At 52.0% G+C, this 18,007-nt stretch overlaps 8 protein-coding genes across 8 annotated transcripts; 6 read left to right on the top strand and 2 right to left on the bottom strand.

The window, feature by feature from the left end:
• Nucleotides 1-1,185: 1,185 nt before the first annotated feature.
• Nucleotides 1,186-2,385, top strand: SEPMUDRAFT_31321 (uncharacterized protein; the record flags this gene model as incomplete). Its single annotated transcript, XM_016908471.1, has 1 exon — nucleotides 1,186-2,385. A coding segment is annotated over one exon (1,200 nt), but the record flags the coding sequence as incomplete, so codon positions are not given.
• A 914-nt stretch (nucleotides 2,386-3,299) lies between these two features.
• Nucleotides 3,300-5,628, top strand: SEPMUDRAFT_91176 (uncharacterized protein). The gene is made up of 2 exons (XM_016910550.1): nucleotides 3,300-3,967; nucleotides 4,030-5,628. The coding sequence occupies exons 1-2, from the start codon at nucleotides 3,665-3,667 to the stop codon at nucleotides 5,548-5,550; spliced, it is 1,824 nt and encodes a 607-aa protein (XP_016758228.1). The 5' UTR covers nucleotides 3,300-3,664; the 3' UTR covers nucleotides 5,551-5,628.
• A 392-nt stretch (nucleotides 5,629-6,020) lies between these two features.
• SEPMUDRAFT_49955 (uncharacterized protein) lies at nucleotides 6,021-7,291 on the bottom strand (the record flags this gene model as incomplete). Its single annotated transcript, XM_016909143.1, has 2 exons — nucleotides 6,021-6,783; nucleotides 6,834-7,291. 2 exons carry the CDS (start codon nucleotides 7,289-7,291, stop codon nucleotides 6,021-6,023), a joined length of 1,221 nt encoding a protein of 406 aa, XP_016758227.1.
• Nucleotides 7,292-8,099: 808 nt separating this feature from the next.
• Nucleotides 8,100-9,631, top strand: SEPMUDRAFT_151145 (alpha/beta-hydrolase). Its single transcript, XM_016906630.1, has one exon. The coding sequence runs from the start codon at nucleotides 8,265-8,267 to the stop codon at nucleotides 9,390-9,392; it is 1,128 nt and encodes a 375-aa protein (XP_016758226.1). The 5' UTR covers nucleotides 8,100-8,264; the 3' UTR covers nucleotides 9,393-9,631.
• A 71-nt stretch (nucleotides 9,632-9,702) lies between these two features.
• Nucleotides 9,703-10,290, top strand: SEPMUDRAFT_119827 (uncharacterized protein; the record flags this gene model as incomplete). Its single annotated transcript, XM_016901547.1, has 1 exon — nucleotides 9,703-10,290. One exon carries the CDS (start codon nucleotides 9,703-9,705, stop codon nucleotides 10,288-10,290), a length of 588 nt encoding a protein of 195 aa, XP_016758225.1.
• A 398-nt stretch (nucleotides 10,291-10,688) lies between these two features.
• Nucleotides 10,689-12,345, bottom strand: SEPMUDRAFT_151144 (branched-chain-amino-acid aminotransferase). The gene is made up of 4 exons (XM_016906629.1): nucleotides 12,212-12,345; nucleotides 12,126-12,158; nucleotides 11,289-12,055; nucleotides 10,689-11,181 (listed from the first exon to the last, which is right to left on the bottom strand). The coding sequence occupies exons 1-4, from the start codon at nucleotides 12,249-12,251 to the stop codon at nucleotides 10,870-10,872; spliced, it is 1,152 nt and encodes a 383-aa protein (XP_016758224.1). The 5' UTR covers nucleotides 12,252-12,345; the 3' UTR covers nucleotides 10,689-10,869.
• A 776-nt stretch (nucleotides 12,346-13,121) lies between these two features.
• Nucleotides 13,122-13,493, top strand: SEPMUDRAFT_9478 (Evr1_Alr-domain-containing protein; the record flags this gene model as incomplete). Its single annotated transcript, XM_016910644.1, has 1 exon — nucleotides 13,122-13,493. A coding segment is annotated over one exon (372 nt), but the record flags the coding sequence as incomplete, so codon positions are not given.
• A 1,501-nt stretch (nucleotides 13,494-14,994) lies between these two features.
• Nucleotides 14,995-17,993, top strand: SEPMUDRAFT_151143 (adenine nucleotide alpha hydrolases-like protein). Its single transcript, XM_016906628.1, has 2 exons — nucleotides 14,995-15,353; nucleotides 15,434-17,993. Exon 2 carries the CDS (start codon nucleotides 15,464-15,466, stop codon nucleotides 17,264-17,266), a length of 1,803 nt encoding a protein of 600 aa, XP_016758222.1. The 5' UTR covers nucleotides 14,995-15,353; nucleotides 15,434-15,463; the 3' UTR covers nucleotides 17,267-17,993.
• The last annotated feature ends 14 nt before the right edge of the window (nucleotides 17,994-18,007 follow it).

Genomic DNA, 18,007 nt, shown 5'->3' with positions numbered 1-18,007 from the left:
GAGACTACGGCACGCTCCGTAGCCTGACAACCACACCAGGAATTCAAAGCGGAGCACAGACATCTTGTACACATCGAGATCAGCCTTCATACCTACGCCATCTTTGCCACCATCGAAGACGGCCATGCAATGCAGTGCAGGAAGAAAGACCTTTCGACACACTGAAGCATCCTCATTGCAGTGCAGTGGATAACCTGGCTGTCATACGGCCACTCATCACTCAATTTTTCTCGCGGCCGGACGTGAAGGATTTGTTTCTATCCAAACCACGCTCGCGCTACCACCACGATCATTCGATCCTGTAATGCTAGCACATTCAATCCCCAAATGCTCGGCGTGGGGCAGGCTGCACTCCACTGAGCTACGGTTTCGGATCACAACATCTCCTCACAGCGCCGTGGCGCGCTCGAGATCGCTCCAACGTCGCGCCTCTTGTTGACAGTCATAGAAGTACCAAGACGCCACAAATGCTCCGCGACTGTTGGTCACGTTGCACAAGGTATCAACGGGCACTCCGGGTACTAACTCGATGTAGCATGATAGTGGCTTTGTGCGAACCACAGCGAGAGATCTGCAAGGCGCCAATTGTTACATGCGTTGATCGGCTACTAATCCCAATCCAATTCGGACCACTGTTATCTGTCTCACTTGGTCCACTCCCACGCTTATCCAGCTCCTTTGATCAAGGCCACAGCACAACGTTACCACGGCACAAAACGCTCTAGCTGGCGAGCTTAGAATAGCTATGTCATAAGATATAGTGTGCATCGGAGCCTGAAGGCATGATGGATATACCTCCTGGCAACCTGGTGAAACTTTCCCTGCTCTTATGTTCTCACGCTACTTCTCGACCCACAGCGTCTAACCACTGATGAAGTATTGTTTACAAGCCGCGCATGGCATATAAGGCCGTTTGACCCACCCCAAGGCACAACTGACGGAGCTATACCACAAGTTTACGACGTACATGCTACTCAAGGCACTCATCTGCTTCACCAAGAAGCAGCTAGACTTTCAAGCTCCGAGATGACTCAATCAATTGAGCGACAAGCTATCATGGAGGAGAACAATTGGCCACTGGAAGACATTCCCAACCCACTATTATCGCTTTCTTCCTCTTTGACGTACGGGAGCGTCCAGGAATCGATTCCATTGCAACCTAGAGAAGCCAACATAAATCGAAATACATTTCTCGTGCCTGGATTCCACTTCTCCACCACCGACAAATCCGCCGACCCTGCCGAGTTCCATCGCGTTGCAGCTCAACTGCTTTCTGGAGCTGCAAGGGTTGATCTCGAAGGGGACGACGAAGAGGACGAGGAGGCTGAGCCACCTCAGTCGACGCAGACTTCAAGGCATCTTCACTGCGACTTGGGCAAGGACTTCTCCGGGCGCTACTGTTGCTCGTGCGGCAAGTCATATTCCACACAAATCCGTCTGACGGAGCACGTTCAGCAGTGCGCGGGGGTCGAGAACTACCCCTGTCACACATGCGACTCGGTCTTCTCCTCAGCCCAAAGTTTGAAGCGTCACGTCCGCCTCAAGCATAACAATGACATGGAGCCATGTCCCGAGTGTGGCATTAAATTTCCGGTCACATACCTGCCAAAACATCTAGCCTCAGGTCTGGGAGGCTGCGACAGTGCCTTGCAGTCTTCCGTCCTCACTCCGTTTGGGGAAGATTCATCTGCTCGACGAACGCTGTCTGAACGATATTGGACCATTCACGATGACGACAGTCGGCAGGTGCGACGGGCTCACGACTCTGCATGTGTAGCCGACGAGGCCGAAGACTTCACTCAACAAACAAGGTCATTCGTGACACGTCTCCTGCAGAGACCAACATCCACTTTCGACAAGGTATTCTGTGATCTATGCGGCGAAGGGTTCTGGTCGGATGGCGAGGACCTCGCCGAACACATTGGCCAACATTCCCTCAACTTCAGCGAGAAAAGGCACAAGTGTGATGAATGCCGCATCTTCTTTGCCAACGAAAAGGACCGGGATAGACATCTGCAGTCCGCCAACTTGACTCAGCATTGCGGCTTCACTTTTCGCCACAATGGCCCTTGTACCGGACACCACCCACCGACGTACACAAAGTCGTCGTTGATTAGCGACCATGCCCTCATGCAGAAGCACCTTTGGTCGTGGGAGCTGAGCCAGTTCCGGACACATCGCGTGGCTGTTGCAACCATCCTTGCGGAGACTCTCCACGGCTCTGCAGACCCTCACATGAGTCTTGCCGACTGCAAGAGGACTTACGCATCAATGCTACCGCACTTTGCAGCTGCCCATGCCCAGAGTGCGCAGCCACAATGGTCAGCTAGCGAGCGCGAAAGCATAGATGACGACTCTCTTGATGCACACTTCAGCCGCGTTATCGACGATATCGATGCTCAACAAGCGCTCACGGCGGCACAAGTTGAATTCAACTCTATGAACACAGACCGTCCCGACTCTGCTGTCATCCTACAAGCGACTCGGGTCTCACTCTACAGACATCGACGGAGTCCTTCTAAAAAGACGAGTAATCGTTCCTTGACGACAGCGTCTGGCGAGGCCGCAGAAAGACCGGTCAGCTTTCGGCCCTCTTCCATTCGTCAGTCGCTCCGTGGCATGACGTTGCGCGGTCCTACATTCGATGACGATGCCACTCTCGCAGAAAAGAAGATCCGAGCGCACAAGAGGCAGGCGATGAATGCTTCGGGCTTTGCCATGCTTCGTCAGCAAGCTGCACAATGCGAAAGGCCGCATAGCGCGCCTGCACATAGTATGCGAGTGACGGCTGCGTGTTATTAGGGAGAGGATTTGTGATGATTACAACACCTATGTTTACAAACTGTCGAGTGTGACATTGGACATCAATCTTCTGTTCTGATGAGCGATATTAGCGAGATCCTATTCTATATACCCTTGTACGATAGGTGATTATAATAGACTTATTCATATAGGAAGAAGCATCGTTATCACTCCTTTCCGTCTCATGAATCTTGAGATACATAGCATGCACATGTATTTCAGACTTTTGCAGGCTCTGCCATCTGCGTGAGGTCCATGGTGGTATGACGATCGTCAGGGACGTCAGGAGCAGATATCGAGGCTTGGCGATGTAAACATGGTTGTACCTGAGCAATTCATCAACGGATCATGATGTCAGTCCAGTTCAGAAATCGAGCGAGTTTCAAGAGGCTTCACAAACAAACCCTTTCTTTTCTTCTTCCGAACAACATCCTCTCTATGTCATGTTTCACCCTTGATATGAGAACTACTCCACAGCCACAGCTATGGACATTCCTCGACAATTGAGGCCCCCCACATTATTCTCAATGGAGATACTAAAAAGTCATTATCTCGGTCGGTCAATACTCAATAGGGAGCCCCCCAGGGGACCCAGGAGGTACAATTGTACCAGATGTGCCGGAACCCCTTGTGCAGTTATTTTCAGATTTAAAGTGTGGCAAGTCCCATACTGACAGCGACGGCGTCGTTTGCGCACTCCGAACGCACCCAATCCGCTGTCGCCGAAACTACAATTGTCTTGGCCAGCATTAAGTAGTCAAAAACAACAATACCACATCGTATTGACACCCCGGTTGCTGCTAATGATTTTCACCAGCATGCAGACCTCACTTGCACCCTTTCTCCCGGCATATCTTCGAGAATGGCCTACAGAAAAATGTCTGGCCGCGACCGCGACCGCGACCCCGACCACGACCATCTTCCGCTCTCGGACAACATGCACACGATGAATCCGTGGCAACCTGGTGTCGGCAAACGTATCCCATGGGGTGGCATTTCCTGCTTGTTGGGAGTCTTCTGCTGCGGCGTGGTGGAGATTGCGATCTTGCTGGCATCAAATGGAAAACCCATTGACAGTTGGAAGTATCCGCCCAGCTTGTTTCTGTCCATGGCGTATACTATTGGCAATATCCTGCTTGCAGGTGCTTTCAGTCAAGGTCTTACTGTACGTACTCCCTCCAGAGTCTCTCAACACTCCATTGATGATCGCTCATCGTGGTGCTGTAGGTTTATTGGTGGCGTAAGGCTCTGAAGGAGGGTACCCAAATTGGCGATCTGCATCGGTATTGGGAACATGGCACGAGTCCGATAGCAGCTGCTTTTGCTGGCAGGCATTTCAACTACATCTCCTTCGCAGCCCTGTTCTTGGCCATCACGCCCATCACCGGACCTCTACTGCAGAGAGCATCCACAATCACGTCTGACCAGAAGCATTATCTCTCCGGAAATGTGAATATCAGCCTCCCGGCTGTGACATCTCTTCAGAATCCTACAGGATATACTTCTGGAAGAGCGTACACGGTGACTACACTGGATACCCAGTTCGCTCCCATCGTGCAAGCATGGAGCACCGCTCGCTCCGTGACCTACAACCAGTCGGGCTGTGCGAGTGATGGGGTATGTTCCGGAGCATTAGAAGCTGCAGGACTTGCTATCAGCTGCAACGCCAGCACAGCAGAGTTTGATCTCTTATCGACGAATAGCGATGGCTCCATGAGCGACGACTCCTTCAGCGGCCTCGACGTGTTCCAAGTCACCCTCGGCTGGAGCGCAATCACACCCGCCAATATCACCTTGAACCTCCAATACAAGCCCGAGAACGGGGATGAATGCGGCAAAGGCCAACTCCAAGTCCGAAACTGCACCATTGGCGCAGCAACAGTCCAATACCCCGTCACCATCGACGGCAACAAATCCACCGTCGCTCTATCACCACAATCCACCTTTTCCGACGACAAAGTCCTCTCTCTCACCACCATGCCCATGGAATCCGGCTTCGGCATGCCTTCCCCCCTGGGAGGCTTCGCCTACGCCCTCAGTTCCAAATTGAATTCTGCCACCCGCATGCGATTCGCCGGTGCAGCAGGCTACGAAATGACCTCGACGGGAAGTCTCACGGCGCAATTCGCAGATATGTCCGACGTACAAGACTACGGCACAGGACTCTGCAAAACCAAATTCACCGACCCATCCTCCTACATTTTCGCCCAAGCCCGCGATCTCATGTTTCGCACATCTCTCGCCCAAGGGAATTCCTCTTCCTCCTCTTCTTCTTCTTCTTCTTCCTCCTTACAACCCCTCCTCTCCGCCACCGAACTCCGCACCGTGACCGTCTACGAATCCCATTTCGAATACCTCGCCATCGCCGTCGCTCTGACTTTCATCGCCATGGGAATTGTCCTAGCCACTTTCAACGGCTTCTGGCTACTCGGAAGAAACGTCACAATGAGTCCCATTGAAACTGCAAAAGCTTTTAATGCTCCCTTGTTAGCGGCTGAACATCCCAATGCTGAAGTCAGAGAATTGGTCAAAGGCGCTGGGAGGAAACCCGTGAGGTATGGAGAGGTGATGATATCTTCTTCGGCTTCGGCTTCGGCTTCGGATGAGAGGTCCATGTATAAGGGGGGAATGGGTCATGGTGATAGTAGAGGAGGAGGAGCGACGGATACGGTGGAATTGAGGAGTTTTCAGGTGGGATTTGAGGATCCGGCGAATGTGCAGCCGTTGGGAGGGAAGAGGAGGAGATGATGTGGGCTTCTTTCTCCTACCTAAGGTACCCATTCATGGCTTTTGATACCTCAGGTCTGCCTTTATTTTTATATATACCCCTCATCGTACGTACCTCGGATATGAATGTGGATATGATATATCATATATCCCGTGTAGTATTCCTCGAATGGTTGTTTCAAACTAGATGTTCTCACCTCACTTGTATGTTATATTATGTGCTACTCCGTCGCACTCACTGGCTGGAACAAGCTTCTCTGTTTCTGTTGTGCCTGCAATCTATAGTCTATAGAGGTTCTTCTTTTATCATTACAGTAATGGTAATTCCCAACAATTTCATCACGCTCGCTCTCTTCGTGTTTCTTTCTTTTTTACATAAGCAAGAAAGTGTGCAGGACCCATCTGGGACCTGCAATGCAGAATTCATTCAATCAACGCTATGCAAACGATGCTCATTCCCTCTCATGTAAACCTCCCTGGAAAGATGGGCGCTACGACTTCGTGGCCTGTTCTTCTGTCGCTGCAGTCGCCCCTGGCGCATCCATATCAAATGATCTCCCCCGCGAGGTGTCAGGCGCAGCGTCTGGCTGCGTGTCGTGCAAGGTCGGAATTTCCATGGCTGAAGGTATCGGCTGCAGGGCATGGTCACGGCCACCTGGCAGCAGTGCGCCATTCTCAATCTCGTTTCTTGGTCGTCCCTCCTCTTCAGCCTTGATTTCACTTCCACGATCACTCAATCCCGTCATCATCATAGCGCCCTGCTTTTCTTGCAACTCCGCCGTCCACGCCAGCTGCTCCTTCTTGAGCATGTGCTTCGCATACATAAAGGTCAACACCGTCCAGATACCCGCCCACACGAAAGGCGCACTCCAGCCCACGACGTATGCGGCGTCCGGCCCTATGGTGAAGACCAATACGGTTGTGACCACGGCCATGCCTTCAGCTCCGACTGCCCAGAAGACACCAAGCCTCCGGAGAAGAGATCGGAAGACATGTGATGCTTCATAGCGTCGGTTGAGCGCTTCACGGTATTCTGTTCCTCCACTTCCGTCTACGGCAACCACATCTTCTATCATACTGTAGATTGCTGGTCGGAGTTGAGCGCCTTTGGGAATCGAGGATATTCGCACTGGGGCCGGGATTTCAAAGTAGCGCATGATGTCGACGACGAGAAGTTCGGTGCCAAAGACCCACATCATGGAAGTGAGAGGCATGGCCAGGAGGCGGATAGGAGGATTTTCGGGCACGGTGCCGCTATCACACTGTTAGCAGTTCCTTCTTACAGCCGGTTATACAAGACGTACACAATCAGTTCCACCATGATGATGACCCATCCAAGAGTAAAGTTCCAGTGAAACCAGTCGAGATACTTTCTCCTCGCTCCCAGCACTCTACACGTGCTGCTCTTTTTCCACAGCCTCCAGAACCGGATAAAGTACTCGAAAATACTGACACCTCCTAGGGCTGCCGTCACGATGGAGAAGACGGCGTTGGGAGAGAGATCTGTCAGATACCACAGACAGAAATACAGCACAATCGGTGCAGCAATGCAGTCGATCAAAATCATGCTCCAGAAGAAGGCGATGAACCATCTCCGATCCCACAGACTGTAGTTCAGCGGCGGAGGTTGCGGCTCATACAACGGCCTTGACTCTTCCGCGGTTTGATAGCCTTCCAGTGCCTCCACGTCCGGCGCAGTAGGGTCTCTGGTCGCATCTGGGCTAAGAGCATTCACAGCACCAGAAGAGCGGCGCCGCACCATGGTCAGGCTCGGTCTGCCATATGGTCCATCTCGTCTCACGTCAAAGTCCTGTGAGGGCCGAGACGCATAGCGATCTCGCCCTATCTGCGCACTTCGTCGCACGGGGGTTGCCTCGTCCGCGGGCAATTGCACGCTCTTGCGCGGCTTGGAAGCAGACGAGGGTGATTGTACGCCATGGGTGCCACTAGGCCTCTGGTGATCCGACGAGGATCGGTGCAGGGCGCTGTCGTCGGTGTGAACATGAATACTGGCTCGTGTGGGCGGATCGAGAGGTCCGTCGTGGCGCTGATCGAAGTCGTGTTTACGGGGGTCCTCGCCACTCATGTTGTCGTTGTGATGGCGGTGGTGGTGATACGACGACGACGGTGGTGGTGTGGTGGTAGTGGTGGTGATGGTATTTCCTTACTGTAGAGGCATTGTTGTTACTGCAGTCGTTACAAACGTCAGGAAGATAGCAAAGATAGCAAAGGATGCGATGCCACTGGGAAGCTAACTCCTTTGACTACCTGACTCTGTAAGATGATCCTCTCGCTCGCCCTCCGACGCGTACCGTCAACCGTTACCGTGTATGTGGATGATGCCGCCAACCGCGTCTGGACCGTCTCCCGTCCCTGTTCCGCCCGGCAACGATGAAGTCATTCCGCTTGGCGACATTGACGATCAGGTGATGTGTGGTATGGGCATGGAAGCGCCTTCAATTCACTTCGCCAAGAAAGAGACTACCTACAGTACCTAGTAACTCATCATCATCAGCCATTCTTCCTCCTCCACCTTCTTCCCTTCTCATCTTCAACCCCTCTTCTCTCTTGTAAACTCAGTCATCTCCCACGTGGATGGTTGCCGTCGGGTGGCGTTTGCCGCCGGCATCATAAGAGCAAGCAAGCTGCCCACAGGAGACGAAGAAAGCTGACCGCCACATCACCACATCAAGAGTACATCTATCAACAACAACAACAACATGTAAACGACCACGATGCGCTGCTCACACCTTCTCCTGAATGTTCTCGGTGCTCTTGGCTGCTTCGCGCACGACCGCCAGCAGCAACTCCCGCTGCTCCAACATGCCGACAACCGCAATGTCAGCGCAGCACTCTTCGCAGAGCTGGAAGAGCTCGCTCGCGTAGTGGACATCGCATATTGTGTGGGGAGTACAAGCTGGGGTATCTCGAAACCCTTCAGCTGTCTGTCCAGGTGTAGTGACTTTCCCAGCTTCGAACTGATTACGACGTGGAATACTGGACCTCTTCTGAGTGATTCCTGCGGCTACATTGCCCTGGACCACGACAAGCGGCGAGTCGTTGTCGCTTTTCGAGGCACTTACAGTATCAGCAATGCTGTTGTCGATCTGAGCACTGTCCCGCAAAAGTACGTTCCCTATCCTGGCGAGGATGACGGAGACGAGCCTTCCTTTCGTGTGGCAGGTCAGCCCAAGTGCATGAATTGCACTGTCCACATGGGCTTTCACTCTTCATGGCTCAATACGCGGAAGCAGATACTGCCCGACCTGCAGGCACAGCTATCTGCACATTCTGACTATCAGCTGACTCTGGTCGGCCACTCTCTTGGCGGCGCAGTCGCGGCTTTGGCTGGTCTAGATTTGCTTGCGCGAGGCTACCACCCAGTGATCACAACCTTTGGTGAGCCCCGATCTGGAAACGTCGGTCTTGCCAAATACATCGATGAACGATTTAACCTGACGACGAATGTCCCTGTTGACGATACACAAACCAACTACCGAAGACTGACTCATATTGACGATCCGGTTCCTCAACTGCCCCTGACAGAGTGGGGATATGCTATGCATGCTGGAGAGATCTACATATCAAAGTCTGACCTATCGCCCGACATTGTAGATCTGCAGCATTGCAAGGGTGACAATGACAAGGATTGCATTGCCGGCCAAGACTCAACTTTGCTCGCATCTGTCAAAGACGAGATTTATGATATTACGACGGAGCCATGGGGTATCCCATCTCGATACAAGCTCTGGCAGCTGCTATTTGCGCACCGCGACTACTTCTGGCGATTAGGCCTGTGTGTGCCAGGTGGTGACCCACTCGGCGGCGGAGGAAAGTACAAGTTTGTTCATGGAGACTTGTGAGACTTGCTCTTCATTCCAGAAAACCGAGATGCAGACTGCGTACCAATCGCAACATGTATCTGTTGACTGTTGGCAGATCCAAAAAGCTATAATCCTTCATTGCCACACACTTTGTTCTAAAAATACGGCACTTTCTCAGCCAAGGTGAGAAGATAAAGCCGAATCCTTTGTCCCTACAAGTCATTGTTCAGTAGTGCAGTCACATGTAATAATGGAGAATATGTTTAAATGAGTTCCGTTGCACCATTTCTTCCAACTAGACCCTCCATTCCTCGTCACATACACGCTCACGACTCTTACGAATACTATCATGCCTACTTCAAACATTCTCATCTCTGCCCTACTGGCAGGCCAGTATGCAGCAGCAGCATACATTCCACTCAACAACATCTCCAACCAGCCAAACGTGGTCATCCAGTCCATCACGCTCACCCAAACTGTCTACGCTCCCGCATCAACAATTAGCACCACAAGGCCCCGAAAGACTGTCACCAGCACTTCGACTCACATCGTCTACGAGACGCCGACCGTCGTAGGAATTAACCCCATCAACGGTCTCCCAGCACCAACAGCTCGCCCATCCCCAAGCCAATCGAGCACAGAGACGAAGCCAAGTGTCTCCAAATCTTCTACTGCTCGAATGTGTGGTAGTGGACAAGGAAGATTTTTTGAATGTGCAAATCCTACGGCTCGACCTAGTATGTATCAGACAAAGTCTTTTTCTTCTGCTACTACTTTGGCTACTACGACTAGAAAGGTCTCATTGAGCACAAGTCAGAAGAGCAATGTGGGGATTGTTATTACTCCTGTTACTACTGCGACTAGACAGGTCTCATCGAGCAAAAGTCGAAGCAATGTGGGGATTGTTATTACTCCTGTTACGATTGCTAATGTTTGAATGACTTGTGGAGACTCGAGCGGCTTGTTGAATGACTGCGTGTCTCTTTTCGGGCTGCTTTGTTTTTTTTTCTTTCTCTTTGTAATTGGAATCTTACCTGGTATCTTAGGTACCTTACCCGAGATATCTATTCATAAGTTATTCACATTGGCTGAGCCTTGGGATGTCTTGCTAGTAGAACTTTTTTCTTGTTGGAAATATATTACTTTAATCTGATTTTTTCTCCAAAAACATGTAGCTGAGATTACTCTGTGATTCTTGCTAAATCTTTATCTCACCAACATCTTCACATGCCCCAGGTAAGGTTACACTATGACTGACATGTACCTAGGTAAGCGCAGTTCTTTCGTGTGGAAGGTATGCATGTCAAAGAAATTTGGAAGGTACTCACGATCTGTCGAAAAGTACAAAAGTTCATCATAGCATAATCTACCTTACCTTAAGTATACAGTACAGGCGCTTCGCAACCGAAACCAGAGCTTGACTTTTGATTGTTTCTCGTCTACTCTACCTTACACGCATACCTACCTACCGTATTCCCCACAAAGCAACGATCTCGTCCCAAACATGTCACTACTCTCAAGGCAGCTCATTCGGCGTCTGCCCACTGGCAGTGCCATTCGCCTCACCAGCACCATCGTGGACATACTCCTCCGGCTTGTACGCTCGGACTTGTTCGACCCATCCAAACTCGTCCTTGACCTTGCCCTGCTGAATGCCTTTGAGCTGAGCGAGAAGCTTGATGACAGCGGGCCCGGGCTCGTCGCCTCCACCTTGGTACTTGAAGGTGTCGTTCTTGGACTGCATGGTGATGCTCTTGATGGGGACGAGTGCTGCTGCTGTGCCTGCTGCGGCGACTTCGGTGAAGGTTCCGATTTCTTCGTATTTGATCTGTGAATTGAAGATTTTGTTTAGTTTCTTTTTCTTTTTCTTTTTCCCATTTTTTTTCAGGGACGAAGAGAGGGGAGAGGAAAGAAGTTTGCAATTGGTGTGCTTACAGGTCTTTGCTCAACCTTCCAACCCCAGCTCTTGGCAATTTCGCAGATCGTGTTGCTCGTGACAGACTTGATCACGTTCTTACTGTCGGGCACGACGATTGTGCAGCCCTGATCAGGGTTTCCGTGAATTCCAATAAAGCCCGACGTGGAGAATTCGTCGACTTCGGTACGTGTCCGACTGTCCAGGTGCAGCGTGATGCCATAGCCTTCTTTCTTCGCCTTTCCGCTGTGTCGCAGGACGGGAGCGTAGTTGCCACCGATCTTGGCACTTCCCGTACCCTCAGGTGCGGCGCGATCAAAATCCTCCAAAATGAGACATGCTACGGGGTGAACGCCGTGGTAGACGCCTGTGGGCATGACGTAGACCAAAAAGGTATACTCCTCAGGTGGGTCCAGACCAAGTTGTGCACTGGATCCAAAAAGAAGTGGTCGAATGTACATGCTTGCACCAGTTCGGTGCGGTGGAACATATGCTGCATTCAAGCTGACAGCCAAATGCACAGATTTCTTGAACAGCTCGACTGGTACTGCGGGCATGCTGACGTACGACGCAGAGTGTTGCATCCGCTCTGCATTGGCTTCTGGTCGGAAAATTCCAATCGTCTTGTCGTCGGGTCCACGAGAGGCCTTCAGTCCTTCGTAGCACTGCATGCCGTAGTTGAGGCCTGGTGCCATGCCATGGAGGCGGAGAAATGGGTCGTGCACAAACTTGGGAGCAGTCCATTCTCCCGTCTTGGTGGAGTAAGTGGACTCGATGTGACCGTTCACTTGTCATATCGTCAGTACTTATGGAACGCGTTCTCGCGCGGCGAAGCCTTCACACGATTGCAGACGTACCTTCGCGGACTTTGAATCCAATGTCATCCCAATCTGCAGGACAGTCAGCGTAAGGTATGGTTGCATATGCACGAGCGTTGTCTTACCAATGGTGTTCACCGGCTGGGGCGGAAAGGACGAAGTCATGCTGTCAACTGTCTGGGTGGATGTAAATAAGTTGTATACCGTTCGTGCTAAGTAAATAGTCGTCCAAGAGCCGGTTCAGTCATATACAAGTGCTGTCCATGTGAGGTGATCGTTTGAGTCAATGGCATGAAAATGACGGCCGACGTCGCTCGCGTACACCGAAGAACGGACCGAGCGGAGCGAACCCAGGCTTGCAGGGGCCAGAGACGACGCCCTGTATGATGAAATGCACCGAGATTTTGATTGATGACAAAATCAGCAGGCCTACCTAAATATTCATTGAACTTTTACTAAGGTTTCTAGGTAGGAGCTAGGTACATGCCCTTACCTTAGCCCTCCTACCTTTAATCTTCAGGTTCAGCTATACATTCCCTCTGCTCAACCCTCAACGGTCAGGTAGTCGGGTTGCTATAAGCCTTTGTTACAGTGACGGCAACTCAGTCTTGATTGGGCACCGCCCGGCGCCCGGCTTGTATGACAATGAAAGCCAAAGCGTTCTATACTTAGGTGTAGGTTCGTGTCGTGGCAACGTCGCGACAAGGTCCCCCCACCCGTCAAAGATGATCTCGCGTCCACCGCGTAGCATCCCCTATACCGTATACGTGTGCTGCTCTGACTACTACCATCCATCGACACCGAAGCAGCGCATACCAAACACCCCCCACCGCCTACACGATGGCCTCCCGACGATACTACACCGTCCTCGCAGTCGTGTGCATGCTCATCTTCTTCAGCATGATCACGGGCATGCGTGGCCTGCGAGAGAAGGTGAATAACGACGCTATCATTAATTCCGCACGTGAGTCGCAACCTCTCCAGCAGCATGTCGATGGCGCCCTCCAGCTCGATCAAATTGCGCTCAGTGGCCACGCAATCGCTCCTAAACTCGGCAATGAGACGGCAAAGGCAGAACTCGGACGTGCGACGTGGAAGTTCTTCCACACTGTCATGGCTCGGTTTCCAGAAAAGCCAACCGAGGAAGAGAGCAAGACCTTGCGTACCTTCATCTACGCCTTCCAGCGTGTATATCCGTGTGGAGAGTGTGCAGAGCATTTTGGAGAGTTGCTGAAAAAGTTTCCGCCGCAAACGAGCTCGCGCAATGCAGCTGCAGGTTGGGCGTGTCATGTGCATAACCAGGTGAACAAGCGGTTGAAGAAGGAGATTTTTGACTGCAACAATATCGGAGACTTCTACGACTGTGGTTGTGCGGAAGACGAGAAGGATGGGAAGGCTGAGAAAAAGGGGGACGAGCCTGCGGGGACAACAGAGATCAGAGATGCGTCGCGAGAGAAGCCAGAGATGAGCGATGAGGCGAAGGAGAAGTATTCTTTCAATGGAAGGGACTTTAACGAAGACCTGGTGTTTTCATGAGCCTATCTGACAGGTTCCATGCGGGACGTGTCTGACAGCTTGAATGCATCTGTGATTTTGCTTCTGCCTCTGGAAGAGTCATATCCGACTCTATGCCCCACGGCAGACACGCTGAAACCCAGGGTCCTGCGCTGGCAACACATTCGAGGAAGTCAGGGCTGAGAGGAATAACAGTAGGGAGATTCCCAAGACCTTTCAGGAACCGAACATGGAATCTTCCTTTAGATCGCGGGTCAAAGTTTTCGAGAAGTGACAGCCCACCTGCAGTTGTCACAGCAGCACGTACTGCCGCAAGACGCTGATCATTCCGCGGGTCTGAGATGCGACACGACGATTTCTGGTCCTGCGTCATTGATGTCTGCCTCGTCAAGAAGAATGGCCTCAAGAGACATTTTTTGCCCTCATCATCGCGGCTATGAGGTATCTTGTAGCCAACTCTGCCTTGTCTGTGCGTCGATGGAGGTGTAATGCTCGGCTCAAGATTTTGCCAGTAACAGAAAGACCTGCCGATACTAGATACCAGTAGTAGCATAGGACGACGCCCGCTCTTTGGAGTCTGGCCCGCTTGACTTCGATCGCCTTACCCACGTCTGGCGACCTTAGCAAGGCGGTGTTGGACAAGTTCTGCATAAAACGATACCGGCAATATTGGGCGCAAAATGATGTATGCCTACGAGCTGGGTACTCTTCTCTTCGCACCTTCGGTATCCAAAGACAGGCAAATCGAAATGGTAGCCCAGAGAGCTGCTTGTGTCTAGTAGTGTTGCTTTACATTGCCGACGATGGCAATATCGAACTCTTTGGAGAGGGTTGATGTAGTCGATCACTGCTAGGCTATCAGCAGAGCTGAGCTCGGAAAAATGGCATACTTTGTACACTCGTACCGCACGAGACTGCGACAATGATATATGACCTTAAATCTGCTGCTGGTATGGTTGCCTGTCGTATGCCATTGTTCCGATTCTTCGCCTCTTGTCATATTCCCCAACAACACAAGCTTCCCGTTATTCAGCTCAAAAGTACATATTGCTGTACAGTACTCATCAAGTGTGATGCCAGTAAGAGCATCCCAAATGACCTCACCTAACCATCCACATGGCGCTCATTGTATCCCTATGTACCTGGATCGATCACCATGAACCCCCTAAGTCCCCAATACACATAAGACATCGTATGTAAAGTCCAAGGTCGGGTCTGCTAGAGTAGTGGTACCTTAGGTAATGTCGCATGCAGTTCGACGGGCACGCCAAGACTCTTGACGGCAACTGGCGCTTTCCTCCCGCGGCCGTGCGCCTGCCGCACCGCGGGCGAGTACAAAAATCTTCCTTCGGCGCCATCTCTTCGACCTTTTCTTCTTCGTGCGGCGAATGGCCTAATACAGTTTCCCAAAACGTTGCTCGCTCGTCTATTCCCGTGATAGAGCGTGTGTCAGGCTGTTCACAGAGCAAACTCATTGCAAACCCAGCGTTCAGCTCAATTCCGACTCGACAGCTTCTTGCGTGGTCCTGTTGGCGAGCTGAATGCCGGACAAATTTTCTTCTGTAGCTATTCTTCTCTCTGACACTGCAGAACAGCACCTTGGAGACGCTTTCTGACCGGTATTAGACACCAGCTACGAATGCTTATCGAGGTTGTGCTCAGCCATCTGCTTATATCGTGTCATAAACCGTGCCCGACTTTAGACAAGCACAGGTATGGCGTCTCTGAACGTCGTCGCGCTCATCTCTGGCGGTAAGGACTCGTTCTTTTCCATTCTCCACTGTCTCGCAAATGGCCACAAAGTCGTTGCTCTTGCCAACCTGCACCCGCAGGCACAAGACGCAGAAGACCTGGATAGTTTCATGTATCAAACCATCGGACACGCCGTGATACCATTATACGAGAAGGCTCTCGGGCTGCCCCTGTATCGACAAGAGATTCAAGGCACTGCGACTGTACATGAGAGAGACTATCACCATGGCGACTCGGAGGACGAGACCGAATCGCTAGTACCCCTGCTACACAAGGTGCTTGCCGCCCACCCCGAAGTCAATGCAGTTAGCACGGGAGCCATTCTGTCGGACTACCAGCGCACAAGAGTCGAGTCTGTTGCCTTGCGATTAGGCCTGACGCCTCTATCCTACCTATGGCAGTGGCCTTCACTCCCGCCCCAGACTCCCACCTCCCTTCTCCAAGATATGGCAGCTGTAGGTCAAGATTCACGCATCATCAAGGTGGCTTCAGGCGGCCTGGACGAAAGCTTCCTTTGGCAGAACGTCGCCGAAGCACGTATCATATCTCGCCTGAGCAAAGCTGCAGAACGTTTCGGCACTACTGGAGATGGCGCAGTACTAGGCGAAGGTGGCGAATTCGAAACTCTGGCCATAAGTGGACCGGCGCCCTTGTGGAAAGGAAGAATCACGATCGCCTCTGAAGACATTGATATAGTGCCCGGAGAGGCTGGTAGTGCCTCTGTGAAACTGAGAAAGGCTTCTGTCGCTTTGCACAGCGCAGAGCACAGTCAAGCCTTAAGCGCACCCGCGATCCGCGTGCCACCACTTCTCGATACGGAATTCGATCAGATGCTACAATCCCTCAAGTCAAAGCAATCCTTCGAGCCAGACGACACCATTAGAGCCTTTTCCCGACCACCGGTCTTGCCAGCTACTGGAGGAGTCGACCAGATCGAGACTGGCGCGGAACTTCTGACCAATCTTACTGCTGAAGGCGCAACTGCAGCCATGCAGATGGGGGCGATAATGGATGGTGCATTGGTCACACTTGCTCGCATGGGTCATTCAATACATGATGTTGTAAACACGATCATTGTGCTTCGAGACATGCTTGATTTCACCGCGGTCAACCCGGTCTATGGGAGTTATTTCAGCAGGCCGAATCCGCCAGCCAGGATCACTGTTGCATGTGCTGATGTGCTACCGCGTGACGCACTGTTGACTGTGTCCATGGTGGTGGCGCCAGGCGAAAGGGAAGGGTTGCACGTTCAGTCGCGATCATACTGGGCACCTGCAAATATTGGACCTTACTCGCAGGCCATCAAGCAACGACCGTCGGGAGAGACGGCAGGCGGCCAAGTCTACATCGCGGGTCAAATCCCACTCGAACCGGCCAGTATGCAGCTTCCTGCCAGCCTAGGTTCCCCGAAAGAGCCGACTGCAGACTTCACATTGCAAAGTGTTCTCGCACTACAGCACTTAGACCGGATTGGTAAAGTCATGAAGATGAAGCAATGGACTTACGGTATTGCGTTCCTCGCCTCATCTGGAGTTGACCAGACAGTCATCGCACGACGTAGCGATATTGCTAGACACGCATGGAAGGAATACCACTCTTTGTCATCAGGAAGCACGGGGGCTGCAGAAGTCAATGAGGACGAGAGTGAGGACTTTGACGTGTGGGACCAGCAGCGAGGCTCACGCCAACGTGGCTGGCAGTCATATGTGTCTGCTCCTGAAAATCACACCACTCTCGATGAAAGACTTCCCAGCCCGATAGCGCAGATGTCGGTAGTCACATCCGACTCTCTGCCCAGAGGTGCGGATATAGAGTGGGTGGGTTTTGGTAATAGCACGGGCAACCAGGGATCCACTCTGCCTGCGCATCTCGCCAGTCTATTACGGAGCTTCGAGCATCGAATCATTCCATGATCACTGGGCAGGGTGATCCACGAGCGCAGTGTTGAGACCAGCAATACCTAATGGACCGGCAAGTGTGGTAGCACAATACTGGTACCTGTACATGTATCCTTCGTGGTCATGACGACTAACGGGGGCCCAAGTCCCACCGGCCTCCGTCCCCACCCCACCCTGCCCCGCGTTCAACGCCTCCTCCTCGCGTACCGGGCCAATCGTGCACAAGTGCCATTATGCCGTGCACAACTCGAGTGTGCCGAGTCGATGTGATGCATTGCTGCGTAAGACGATCGAGTGGTGTTGCAAGGCCAGCAATGCGATGTGGTGGGGAAACTAATACGCTACCAGTATGGCTTGGTATAGGTGGGCGTCAATATGTGCAAGCAACACGGATACACGCCCCTTTCCTGCTTCTTGGTCGCCCACGACGGCAACATCAGCGACCCACCTGCTGCTTGCTTGGCTCCTCAGATGGCACCTCCGCACGTCCGCTCAGATGGGGACGGGATTTGGTTATGGGTAGAAATCCTGGCCTTGTCCGTTCCACAGTTGCACTAGGAGGTAGATGGACGGCGGTAGGAGGTAGAGATAGCCCACACCTCAATAATGGATCCGAGGCTACAGCTCAACTGCCGTCGTTGATGTTGTCGAAGTAGAAGTAGTAGGTCTTGATCCTCCTCTCGATTTGCCTCTGTGCCCGTTTCCTAGTTCTTCCTTCTTCTCTATCCACGGTCATCTGCACCTGCAACCTCCAAC

This window comes from Sphaerulina musiva (assembly GCF_000320565.1).
Source record: "Sphaerulina musiva SO2202 unplaced genomic scaffold SEPMUscaffold_9, whole genome shotgun sequence".
NCBI lineage: Eukaryota > Fungi > Ascomycota > Dothideomycetes > Mycosphaerellales > Mycosphaerellaceae > Sphaerulina > Sphaerulina musiva.
Note: the sequence above shows the minus strand (reverse complement) of the source record. Positions and strands in the feature narration are given on the sequence as shown.

What these genes read in the sequence shown, in the direction of transcription:
- SEPMUDRAFT_151144 (XM_016906629.1), bottom strand. Translation starts at nt 12,251, where the DNA reads ATGACTTCGTCCTTTCCGCCCCAGCCGGTGAACACCATTG. An exon ending in CCAGCCGGTGAACACCATTG is followed by an intron (nt 12,159 to 12,211) that starts GTAAGACAACGC and finishes ACTGTCCTGCAG; the next exon opens with ATTGGGATGACATTGGATTC. An exon ending in TGGATTCAAAGTCCGCGAAG is followed by an intron (nt 12,056 to 12,125) that starts GTACGTCTGCAA and finishes CGATATGACAAG; the next exon opens with TGAACGGTCACATCGAGTCC.
- SEPMUDRAFT_91176 (XM_016910550.1), top strand. Translation starts at nt 3,665, where the DNA reads ATGGCCTACAGAAAAATGTCTGGCCGCGACCGCGACCGCGACCCCGAC. An exon ending in CTTTCAGTCAAGGTCTTACT is followed by an intron (nt 3,968 to 4,029) that starts GTACGTACTCCC and finishes GTGGTGCTGTAG; the next exon opens with GTTTATTGGTGGCGTAAGGC.
- SEPMUDRAFT_151143 (XM_016906628.1), top strand. Translation starts at nt 15,464, where the DNA reads ATGTATCAAACCATCGGACACGCCGTGATACCATTATACGAGAAGGCT.
- SEPMUDRAFT_151145 (XM_016906630.1), top strand. Translation starts at nt 8,265, where the DNA reads ATGCGCTGCTCACACCTTCTCCTGAATGTTCTCGGTGCTCTTGGCTGC.